Genomic DNA, 13,321 nt, shown 5'->3' on the forward strand with positions numbered 1-13,321 from the left:
TGCCATCTAAGGAAAGCAAGTAACATTACAGTTTTAGAACAAGATTGATTATATGAACTTCAAATATTTTCAACATGTTTACTGCGCTTTTCCCAGAGTGCACCTCTTCTGTCCAGTTGCAGCCAATCTGCACTCACACGGACCTCGTTGCGTTATTTCTATGCTTTTTACCCTGTTGCATATGACCTACATTCAAAATGATCTATTTGAATAGTAAAAAGAAAATTCTATAATATAATAATACTATGAATATGCAACAAGCTGTGATCAACAATAAAACAAGGTGCTAAAGAATACCACAGTCATTATCTAAAATGAATAGATCTAGAATTCTTAATGGAAGTAATAAATCAATACATGTGTATACACCAAGAGCTGACAACAAATACTTACAGACACATATTCAGAAATTGACAGTTGATCCTCAGGAACAGAGATCAAATCTTCATATTTATCTTCTGTTAATTCCAGGTCACGCAGGCTACGGCGAATATCCCCTGCACGTTCTCTTAACTGTCTATTTAATTCTTCTGACTGCTTCATTCTAAGGGTCATGGCCTCTATCTCCTTCTTCTTAAGTTCTTGATGTTTCCTTAAAGGGATATGAAACCGTGTTCCTTTAGTAAAAACAAATATGCTAAATCAAAGTAAACATAAAAAGAAACAGATTGTGTAAAACAGCAAACAATTTACATATTTTCTTGCAAAATGAGCACTTACAAATGCTCAGTGTAGCCCTGCCCTTACGGAGATGAAAGACCTGACTGACATACTGGTAACAAGTTGCATTCAGTCCTCTTCTAAACATGGACAAAACCGATAGCATGTTTCTCTTGCATTTATGAACCACTAAGCCAGCTCACGTTGCACTAGAAGATTTAGGACACCAAGCTAAATATGCCTACCTTTAGAGACCCCGTCTCCCTTGTAGGGCTACAACAGGAAGAAATGGACACTGCACGAATAAAGTTATGAAAAAATCAAATAAAAGGCAAAATTATGAATAATATATATTTAAATTATTTCTATTAAGTGTAAGCCACAGTTAGTGCTTTCTTTATTACAACAGTGAAACAGATTGTGACTTACTTTCTGAGGCTATAGAACATCACAATAAGGGCCGTTTTACTTTGCATCTAGTTATTGAAGTCAAGTTACAAAAATGTGTTTAACATATATTATATTACTTTTAATTCCATATAGCTATAAAAAAAAATGGGATTTGGGGGAATTAACATACAGATATGCCTATAATACGGGGCTTGACAAACCCAGGAGCCTGGTAGCCACTGGCTCCTAGAATTTTACCCCTGGCTCCTAACTTTTTGGGTTATTCTCCATATGTCTATATACAAATCCAACGGTCTGGCTCCTAAAAATATGCCTGGCTCCTAAATATTATTACTGACTCCTAATTTTTAAACACATTTGTCAAGCTAATGTGGCCCCCAATTACGCTAATGCATACATGCATGTGTATCAATAACAGTTTATACTTAACCATCTTCTTTTCAAGAGATTTGGAAGTCAGTATAAGCACTTCATAGGTAAAATATTTTTCTTGTGGACTGGTAGTGAGGATATGTTGAAATTATTTATTTTTCACTGAGCTGAATGATATACTGAACCCTATCAGATTAATGGCAAAATGGAGCTCTTGATATTGAATTATATAAGATGAAAGGGAAGATTGGAAATAGATTGTATAGAAAACCAATGGATAAGAATACCCTAGTGAGGCATAACAGCTACCACCCTAGGCATCTGTTAGATTCAATGCCCAGACGTTATGAGCAAAGAAATTGACCTCAGATCGTAGGAAGTTAGAGGAGGCATTAGGTTTTTACAAAGGCGTTATCCCAGAAAACAGATTAGTTATAGTGAATAAGACGTTATGAAGTCAGGGACGAGTAACACACTTGAAACTAAAAGGAAAGATGAATGGCTAAATTTAGTAATTGATTATACCACTGACACTTGGTAAGGCAGTTATAGATAATTGGAAGGTATAACAAGTAGAGGAGAGGTGTTTTATAAATGTAGTGGGTGGTTAATCTATGAAATCCTTATCCATGGGGTCACTTTCACACATAGTAGGCAAGACATATAAGATTAAGTATGCACTTAATTGTGAATTAAAATGTGTGGCGTATTTAATCAAGTGCCCATGTGGGAATTCCCATATCGGAAAAATAGAATTCATGTTTAAAGAGAGGATGGCAGTGAGCAGACTGAGTATTAGGTTAGCTATGGAGAAAGGCAAGGCAGAGCAACCAGTGGCTAAACATTTTTAGAGTTCCAACATCTTTTTTGAGGTGTTATCCAATTTGCCACATCCCCCAACACAGTAGGGGGGTGACAGGACAAGATTATTATCACAAAGAGAAGCAATCTGGATATTTGAATTAGATACAGTACAACCAAGGGGGTTAAATACCTATCTATCTTTATCATGCTTTCTTTAATGGAGATAAAACAGTTCTTTAAAAGTATGTATATTATCAAATATTTAAATGTATGAAGAATGATTAATTGGGATTGTCCTTAGCCGAGTGCAGCATCTCTTTCCTTTTTTTAGCAAGCTGGTCAAAAAGAAATAAAGGAATAAGAAAATTGAAGCAAATACTGCAATTTTATTCAAGTCCACTAGGTGGCAGCAACACTGGCTTTCAGGAGAGGAAGAGAAGTGATATCAGCGGGGAACCCTTGTGTGAATTTGTGAAATTGTTGGTATTTAAAGAGACAGTCTACATGATTCTTTATTATTTTAAAAAGATAGATAATCCCTTTATTACCCATTCCCCAGTTTTGCACAAAACACATGGTTATATTAATACACTTTTTACCTCTGTGATTACCTTGTATCTAAGCATCTTCTGACGGCCCCCTGATCACATGACTATCTATTGACTTGCATTTAAGCCAATTAGTGCTGTGTTGTTAGAATCCACGGATATCAGCACAATGTTATCTATATGGCTCACATGAACTAGCTTCCCCTGATGTGAAAAGCAAATACAAAAGCATATGAACATGCAAAGTTGGGGAATGGGTAGTAAAGGCATAATCTATCTTTTTAAACAATAACAACTTTTGTGTTGACTGCCCCTTTAAGTTTGTTTGCCCTTGTATTCAGTAGCATAAAAAAGGCCCAGGAATGGGGCTGAAACATTGGTCATAATTATAATTAGGTTTTTTTGGAGTACAGCACAACATGTATTCTTGAATATGAAAGGACTATAATAAAGCAACTATGATGTGAATAGATAACGAGGATCCAAAAGTCTTATTAAAACATATTTAAATCAGTGACCCATATATATTTTTTTATCAAATACACACATACACATATATATATATATATATATATATATATATATATATACAGACACACATATATATATTATTTTTTTAAGTTATTTGAACAAATTATCATTAAATCAATTGAGTAAAATTATGCAATTTGTGCTTCAGATAGCTTAAAACACATTTATAAATAAGAGAAATGTTATAATATTGCAAAAAATTACACTTCTCCCACCTGGCTATATAAATATATATATATACAGGTATACCTCACTTTACAGCGCTTCACTTTACAGAGCTTGTATTCCAGAATAGGACAAAGCAGTCACAGAAAGGCAGTTTCTTCTATGCCCAGGGTGCTCTTCAGTTAAATACACCTAACATCCAGATACAGAAAACACTCAATAATATTTTTGATTAAAGTACCGAGAGTTTTTTGTTTTTGTTTTTACACACAGCAAGATTAAAAGCAAAAAGGAAAAGTTAGTTATAGCATTTGGCCAAACTTTGATAGGCCTAGGACCATGTCAAGGTCTCTTCCTCCCTGTGCCCCAAACCTTACAATGCCTTCAATCAAACAAACAAATATAAACAAGAGTGACACAGGCCTTTTGTTATGTTCATAGACACATACCAAACACGGAAATTGACTGGGCTCTCAAACCAGATTGGGTACACATCCCATGTCACCGCAAAACCCACAGCACTCACAGACAGCTGCACAGCTTTCAGCGAGTCAGATAGTTAACCCCAGATGAAGTTGGGTGCAAAGCCCATAGGGAAAAAGATAACCCAAAAAAAAAAAAAAAGGTATGTGTCACCCTTGTCTGCATCACAGTTTGTTTGGAGGTTCTGGGCCTATCAACATTTGGCCAGATGCTGTAACAAACGCTCACATTTTTCTTTTAATCTAGCTGTGTGCCTTCAAGCGAGTGCCAGACTTTCTATGTGTTGTGTTAATATATTTGTTTTGTAATTTATTTATTTTTCTTTTCCTATTATTAAACTTTCTTCCCAATTAGTAGTGGATAGACTACCAGAAGTTTCTGTTTTATAGACATCTGCTCAACTCTCTAAAGTGATGGTAAAGCTATCAGGTATTGAACTCAATCTTTTATTTCTCATTATAACCTTAATGCAGTCGCTAAGTTTCTTTTTTGATTATTGCTATAATTATCCCTATAATATATATATATATATATATATATATATATATATATATATATATATATATATATATATATATATATTATATATATATTTTTTTTTTAAATGGATGTGCGCCAATACCTTTTTGTTTGTGTGTGTGTGTATATATATATATATATATATATAAATTCCCTACCGTTTTGCTCCCGACTCCTCCCAAGCCCTATTTCCGTGTTCTTCTACTTGTGACGTATTCAGCGGTCCCACCCGCTGTCTCCGTCTCACAAATGTGCATTCCCGAAACGTATTTAAAACGTGCATGCGCTATTCGCCGATGCCTCCTTGAAATGCGCATGTGCACTTCGCCGATAACTATTTTGTACTGCGCTTGCCAATGAAGCAGGAAAGGATTCCTAACTGTCACTAATAAGAATGTGCAAAACGGGAGCGCGCTGGGTTATCAAGCTCAAGCCAAAATTATTATCGCATGCGCATATTAATAAGGGGGCGGATGACGTTGAGTAACGGCCGGAATTTCAAAACATGATCAAGAGTGAAAAAAAATAAAAAATAAACGGGTTATATTTAAGGATGTTTAAAAAGGGCTTTATAAAGGTAATTTCATGATTAATACTACAATATACAGTTGCAAGAAAAAGTATGTGAACCCTTTGGAATGATATGGATTTCTGCACAAATTGGTCATAAAATGTGATCTGATCATCATCTAAGTCACAACAATAGACAATCACAGTCTGCTTAAACTAATAACACACAAAGAATGAAATGTTACCATGTTTTTATTGAACACACCATGTAAACATTCACAGTGCAGGTGGAAAAAGTATGTGAACCCCTAGACTAATGACATCTCCAAGAGCTAATTGGAGTGAGATGTCAGCCAACTGGAGTCCAATCAATGAGATGAGATTGGAGGTGTTGGTTACAGCTGCCCTGCCCTATAAAAAACACACACCAGTTCAGGGTTTGCTTTTCACAAGAAGCATTGCCTGATGAGATTGATGCCTCGCACAAAAGAGCTCTCAGAAGACCTACGATTAAGAATTGTTGACTTGTATGGGCATTGCCCTTAAAAGGGCAATCCGCTTTTTTGCGCCCCTTTAAAATAAAAATGCCCTAACACAAATTCAAAAATGTATTAATATTTATATAAAATATTTTTTATCAGAAAGTACATATATGAGTGTAACAATTTATTTTTTGTGTTTTTTACCTGTTTGGTGAGCATTTTTTTTTAATCCCTTACACTTTATGGCAGGTCTTCAGACACATTAATCCGTTGTGCGCAAAGTATGTTAGTGCTCGAGAGCAATTGTTTACTTGCAACTTGTAGTATGTGCACTAGTTAGTGTGGTCACATATTGCTTATTGCGTTCCCATTGTAATTTAGCCCTTAATGTGCTATAAATTTGCCTTTTACCTTTAGCATTCTACAGCAGTTACAGCACCTGTTAAATTTAACATACATTTTAGACATATAATGTCAATATTTATCTCCATAATAATTGAATATCTTTACCTTGGCAACAACAGCCAGTTAATTTTCTCAAAATTCGACATCTAGCTTAGTATTTTCAGCACTTTCATTCTAGAATGTTTACAAGCTGCTTGTTTCATATAAAAATGCAATAGGAGCAAAATCAAAGGGTCCTTGTGGGATATATGCTTCCCTTCCCCCAATGCATGTTTCCCATTTTAGCCTCACTACTCCATTAATCACTGTCTGGCTTTCATGATTGTAACATTGTGCCGAGTCCATTGAAATAATTTTGTCTTCTACCACTAATTCCTGAAACTACTTAAAGTTTGGTATTAAACAAATTAATTCAAAATAAATAATTGGTAAAATCTGAAAAAAAAAGAATTGTTGACTTGCATAAAGCTGGAAAGGGTTATAAAAGTATTTCCAAAAGCCTTGCTGTTCATCAGTCCACGGTAAGACAAATTGTCTATAAATGGAGAAAGTTCAGCATTGCTGCTACTCTCCCTAGAAGTGGCCGTCCTGTAAAGATGACTGCAAGAGCACAGCGCAGACTGCTCAATGAGGTGAAGAAGAATCCTAGAGTGTCAGCTAAAGACTTACAAAAGTCACTGGCAAATGCTAACATCCCTGTTAGCGAATCTACAATACGTAAAACACTAAACAAGAATGGATTTCATGGGAGGATACCACAGAGGAAGCCACTGCTGTCCAAACAAAACATTGCTGCACGTTTACAGTTTGCACAAGAGCACCTGGATGTTTCACAGCAGTACTGGCAAAATATTCTGTGGACAGATGAAACCAAAGTTGAGTTGTTTGGAAGAAACACACAACACTATGTGTGGCGAAAAAGAGGCACAGCACACCAACATCAAAACCTCATCCCAACTGTGAAGTATGGTGGTGGGGGCATCATGGTTTGGGGCTGCTTTGCTGCGTCAGGGCCTGGACGGATTGCTATCATCGAAGGAAAAATGAATTCCCAAGTTTATCAAGACATTTTGCAGGAGAACTTAAAGGGACAGTCAAGTATAAATTAAACTTTCATTATTCAGATAGGACTTTTAATTTTAATTGACTTTCCAATTTACTTTTATCATCAATTTTGCTTTTTTCTCTTAGTATTCTTAGTTTAAACTAAACATAGGTAGGCTCATATGCTGATTTCTAAGCCTTTGAGGGCTGCCTCTTATCACATGCTTTTTAAATCTCTTTTCAACACAAAGAGACAGAAAGTACACGTGGGCTATAAAGATAACACTGTGTTCAGGCACAGAAAGTTATTTAAGATCTAGCACAATACAATGCTAAATTTAAGACAATAGATAAAAAACAGTCACAGTCACGTGATCAGGGGGCGGGAAGAAGGTTCCTAGATACAAGGTAATCACAAAGGTAAAAAGTACATTAATATAACTGTGTTGGCTATGCAAAACTGGGGAATGAGTAATAAAGGGATTATCTATCTTTTAAAACAATAACAATTCTATGGTTGACTGTCCCTTTAAGGCCATCTGTCTACCAGCTGAAGCTCAACAGAAGATGGGTGTTGCAACAGGACAATGACCCAAAGCATAGAATTAAATCAACAACAGAATGGCTTAAACAGAAGAAAATACGCCTTCTGAAGTGGCCCAGTCAAAGTCCTGACCTCAACCCGATTGAGATGCTGTGGCATGACCTCAAGAAAGCGATTCACACCAGATATCCCTAGAATATTGCTGAACTGAAACAGTTCTGTAAAGAGGAATGGTCAAGAATTACTCCTGACCGTTGTGCATGTCTGGTCTGCAACTACAGGAAACGTTTGGTTGAAGTTATTGCTGCCAAAGGAGGTTCAACCAGTTATTAAATCCGAGGGTTCACTTACTTTTTCCACTTGCACTGTGAATGTTTACATGGTGTGTTCAATAAAAACATGGCAACATTTCATTCTTTGTGTGTTATTAGTTTAAGCAGACTGTGATTGTCTATTGTTGTGACTTAGATGATGATCAGATCACATTTTATGACCAATTTGTACAGAAATCCATATCATTCCAAAGGGTTCACATACTTTTTCTTGCAACTGTATATAAAATGATGAATGAAACTACAATTGATTTTATAAACCTAATGCTATACTTGATCAACACTAAGCTAACTTTACCATCAATTTAAATCAACAACTGAAACTGTATCAGACAGAAAAAGCAGCATTGACACAAGTGTAATGCTAGGTCTTCTTTTGCAGTCTTGAGATCCATAAGCTACTGACCATGTGCAATGTTTATCATGCTTACAGCTATTATTTCCAGTTGAGCAAGGGTCTTTTATAAAAGTACAGTATACATAATACGGCAATATGGAAGCCAAAATTTAAAGTCATTATGCAGAGGGTACAATTAAAAAAAAAAAAACGCTATCTATTTCTATTCAAAATCGACCTATTTTGCTTAGTACCCTTTATTCTTTCTGTGACAGCATATTATTATCATCATCATCATGTATTTGTAGAGCGCCAACAGGTTCCGCAGTGCTACTGAAGTAGGCTTAGGAATGTGCATGTCTTAAATGATAAAACGTAAAAACAAAATTTATGCTTACCTGATAAATTCCTTTCTCCTGTAGTGTGGTCAGTCCACGGGTCATCATTACTTCTGGGATATTAACTCCTCCCCAACAGGAAGTGCAAGAGGATTCACCCAGCAGAGCTGCTATATAGCTCCTCCCCTCTACGTCACCTCCAGTCATTCGACCAAGGACCAACGAGAAAGGAGAAGCCAAAGGGTGTAGTGGTGACTGGAGTATAATTCAAAAATTTTTTACCTGCCATAAAAAACAGGGCGGGCCGTGGACTGACCACACTACAGGAGAAAGGAATTTATCAGGTAAGCATAAATTTTGTTTTCTCCTGTTAAGTGTGGTCAGTCCACGGGTCATCATTACTTCTGGGATACCAATACCAAAGCTAAAGTACACAGATGACGGGAGGGACAGGCAGGCTCTTTATACGGAAGGAACCACTGCCTGAAGAACCTTTCTCCCAAAAACAGCCTCCGAAGAAGCAAAAGTGTCAAATTTGTAAAATTTGGAAAAAGTATGAAGAGAAGACCAAGTTGCAGCCTTGCAAATCTGTTCAACAGAAGCCTCATTCTTAAAGGCCCAAGTGGAAGCCACAGCTCTAGTAGAATGTGCTGTAATTCTTTCAGGAGGCTGCTGTCCAGCAGTCTCATAGGCTAACCGAATTATGCTACGAAGCCAAAAAGAGAGAGAGGTAGCCGAAGCTTTTTGACCTCTCCTCTGACCAGAATAAACGACAAACAGGGAAGACGTTTGTCGAAAATCCTTAGTTGCCTGTAGATAAAATTTCAGGGCACGGACTACATCTAGATTGTGTAGCAGACGTTCCTTCTTCGAAGAAGGATTAGGACACAAAGATGGAACCACAATCTCTTGATTGATATTCCTGTTAGTGACCACCTTAGGTAGGAACCCAGGTTTAGTACGCAGAACTACCTTGTCTGAATGAAAAATCAGATAAGGAGAATCACAATGTAAGGCGGATAACTCAGAGACTCTTCGAGCCGAGGAAATCGCCATTAAAAATAGAACTTTCCAAGATAACAGCTTGATATCAATGGAATGAAGGGGTTCAAACGGAACACCCTGTAAAACATTAAGAACTAAGTTCAAACTCCATGGTGGAGCAACAGTTTTAAACACAGGCTTGATCCTAGCTAAAGCCTGACAAAAGGCTTGAACGTCCGGAACTTCTGACAGACGTTTGTGTAAAAGAATGGACAGAGCTGAAATCTGTCCCTTTAAGGAACTAGCGGATAAACCCTTTTCTAAACCTTCTTGTAGAAAGGACAATATCCTCGGAATCCTAACCTTACTCCATGAGTAACTCTTGGATTCGCACCAATATAAGTATTTGCGCCATATCTTATGGTAAATCTTTCTGGTAACAGGCTTCCTAGCCTGTATTAAGGTATCAATAACTGACTCAGAAAAACCACGTTTTGATAAAATCAAGCGTTCAATTTCCAAGCAGTCAGCTTCAGAGAAATTAGATTTTGATGTTTGAAGGGACCCTGGATCAGAAGGTCCTGTTGCAGAGGTAGAGACCAAGGTGGACAGGATGACATGTCCACTAGATCTGCATACCAAGTCCTGCGTGGCCATGCAGGCGCTATTAGAATCACTGATGCTCTCTCCTGTTTGATTCTGGCAATCAATCGAGGAAGCATCGGGAAGGGTGGAAACACATAAGCCATCCCGAAGGTCCAAGGTGCTGTCAAAGCATCTATTAGAACCGCTCCCGGATCCCTGGATCTGGACCCGTAACGAGGAAGCTTGGCATTCTGTCGAGACGCCATGAGATCTATCTCTGGTTTGCCCCAACGTCAAAGTATTTGGGCAAAGACCTCCGGATGAAGTTCCCACTCCCCCGGATGAAAAGTCTGACGACTTAAGAAATCCGCCTCCCAGTTCTCCACTCCCGGGATGTGGATTGCTGACAGATGGCAAGAGTGAGACTCTGCCCAGCGAATTATCTTTGATACTTCCATCATTGCTAGGGAGCTTCTTGTCCCTCCCTGATGGTTGATGTAAGCTACAGTCGTGATGTTGTCCGACTGAAACCTGATGAACCCCCGAGTTGTTAACTGGGGCCAAGCCAGAAGGGCATTGAGAACTGCTCTCAATTCCAGAATGTTTATTGGTAGGAGACTCTCCTCCTGATTCCATTGTCCCTGAGCCTTCAGAGAATTCCAGACAGCGCCCCAACCTAGTAGGCTGGCGTCTGTTGTTACAATTGTCCAGTCCGGCCTGCTGAATGGCATCCCCCTGGACAGATGTGGCCGAGAAAGCCACCATAGAAGAGAATTTCTGGTCTCTTGATCCAGATTCAGAGTAGGGGACAAGTCTGAGTAATCCCCATTCCACTGACTTAGCATGCACAATTGCAGCGGTCTGAGATGTAGGCGTGCAAAGGGTACTATGTCCATTGCCGCTACCATTAAGCCGATCACCTCCATGCATTGAGCTACTGACGGGTGTTGAATGGAATGAAGGACACGGCATGCATTTTGAAGCTTTGTTAACCTGTCTTCTGTCAGGTAAATCTTCATTTCTACAGAATCTATAAGAGTCCCCAAGAAGGGAACTCTTGTGAGTGGAAAGAGAGAACTCTTCTTTTCGTTCACCTTCCATCCATGCGACCTTAGAAATGCCAGTACTAACTCTGTATGAGACTTGGCAGTTTGAAAGCTTGAAGCTTGTATCAGAATGTCGTCTAGGTACGGAGCTACCGAAATTCCTCGCGGTCTTAGTACCGCCAGAAGAGCACCCAGAACCTTTGTGAAGATTCTTGGAGCCGTAGCCAATCCGAATGGAAGAGCTACAAACTGGTAATGCCTGTCTAGAAAGGCAAACCTTAGATACCGGTAATGATCTTTGTGAATCGGTATGTGAAGGTAAGCATCCTTTAAATCCACTGTGGTCATGTACTGACCCTTTTGGATCATGGGTAAAATTGTCCGAATAGTTTCCATTTTGAACGATGGAACTCTTAGGAATTCGTTTAGGATCTTTAAATCCAAAATTGGCCTGAAAGTTCCCTCTTTTTTTGGAACCACAAACAGATTTGAGTAAAACCCTTGTCCTTGTTCCGACCGCGGAACCGGATGGATCACTCCCATTAATAAAAGATCTTGTACGCAGCGTAGAAACGCCTCTTTCTTTATTTGGTTTGTTGACAACCTTGACAGATGAAATCTCCCTCTTGGGGGGGAGGATTTGAAGTCCAGAAGGTATCCCTGAGATATGATCTCTAACGCCCAGGAATCCTGGACATCTCTTGCCCAAGCCTGGGCGAAGAGAGAAAGTCTGCCCCCCACTAGATCCGTTCCCGGATCGGGGCCCCTCGATTCATGCTGTCTTAGGGGCAGCAGCAGGTTTCCTGGCCTGCTTGCCCTTGTTCCAGGACTGGTTAGGTCTCCAGCCTTGTCTGTAGCGAGCAACAGCTCCTTCCTGTTTTGGTGCAGAGGAAGTTGATGCTGCTCCTGCTTTGAAATTACGAAAGGAACGAAAATTAGACTGTCTAGCCTTAGGTTTGGCTCTGTCTTGAGGCAGGTCATGGCCTTTACCTCCTGTAATGTCAGCGATAATTTCTTTCAACCCGGGCCCGAATAAGGTCTGCCCTTTGAAAGGAATATTAAGCAATTTAGATTTAGAAGTAACATCAACTGACCAGGATTTTAGCCACAGTGCTCTGCGCGCCTGAATGGCGAATCCGGAATTCTTAGCCGTAAGTTTAGTTAAATGTACTACGGCATCCGAAATAAATGAGTTAGCTAACTTAAGGGCTTTAAGCTTGTGTGTAATCTCATCTAATGGAGCTGATTCAAGTGTCTCTTCCAGAGACTCAAACCAAAATGCTGCTGCAGCCGTGACAGGCGCAATGCATGCAAGAGGTTGCAATATAAAACCTTGTTGAACAAACATTTTCTTAAGGTAACCCTCTAACTTTTTATCCATTGGATCTGAATAGGCACAGCTATCCTCCACCGGGATAGTGGTACGCTTAGGTAAAGTAGAAACTGCTCCCTTCACCTTAGGGACCGTTTGCCATAAGTCCCGTGTGGTGGCGTCTATTGGAAACATCTTTCTAAATATTGGAGGGGGTGAGAACGGCACACCGGGTCTATCCTACTCCTTAGTAACAATTTCAGTAAGTCTCTTAGGTATAGGAAAAACGTCAGTACTCGACGGTACCGCAAAATATTTATCCAACCTACACAATTTCTCTGGTATTGCAACTGTGTTACAATCATTCAGAGCCGCTAACACCTCCCCTAGTAATACACGGAGGTTTTCCAGCTTAAATTTAAAATTTGAAATATCTGAATCCAGTCTGTTTGGATCAGAACCGTCACCCGCAGTATGAAGCTCTCCGTCCTCATGTTCTGCAAATTGTGACGCAGTGTCTGACATGGCCCTAATATTATCAGCGCACTCTGTTCTCACCCCAGAGTGATCACGCTTACCTCTTAGTTCTGGTAATTTAGCCAAAACTTCAGTCATAACAGTAGCCATATCCTGTAATGTGATTTGTAATGGCCGCCCAGATGTACTCGGCGCTACAATATCACGCACCTCCCGAGCGGGAGATGCAGGTACTGACACGTGAGGCGAGTTAGTCGGCATAACTCTCCCCTCGTTGTTTGGTGAAATATGTTCAATTTGTACAGATTGACTTTTATTTAAAGTAGCATCAATGCAGTTAGTACATAAATTTTAACACACTAGCAAATAAACTAGCAACTTGGAAATACTTTTCAAGTAATTTACTATAATATGAAAACGTACTGTGCCTAT

The 13,321-nt window shown here is 39.0% G+C and overlaps 1 protein-coding gene across 1 annotated transcript in view; it reads right to left on the reverse strand.

Annotated features, from left to right (window-relative positions):
• PIBF1 (progesterone immunomodulatory binding factor 1) overlaps positions 1-13,321 on the reverse strand; it is a 608,261-nt gene that overhangs the window by 553,081 nt on the left and 41,859 nt on the right. The window contains exon 4 of the mRNA XM_053707928.1: positions 394-592. Within this exon, the coding sequence (XP_053563903.1) occupies positions 394-592 (199 nt within the window). The remainder of the gene's footprint in view (positions 1-393; positions 593-13,321) is intronic.

The sequence above is a fragment of the Bombina bombina genome, chromosome 3 (assembly GCF_027579735.1).
Source record: "Bombina bombina isolate aBomBom1 chromosome 3, aBomBom1.pri, whole genome shotgun sequence".
NCBI lineage: Eukaryota > Metazoa > Chordata > Amphibia > Anura > Bombinatoridae > Bombina > Bombina bombina.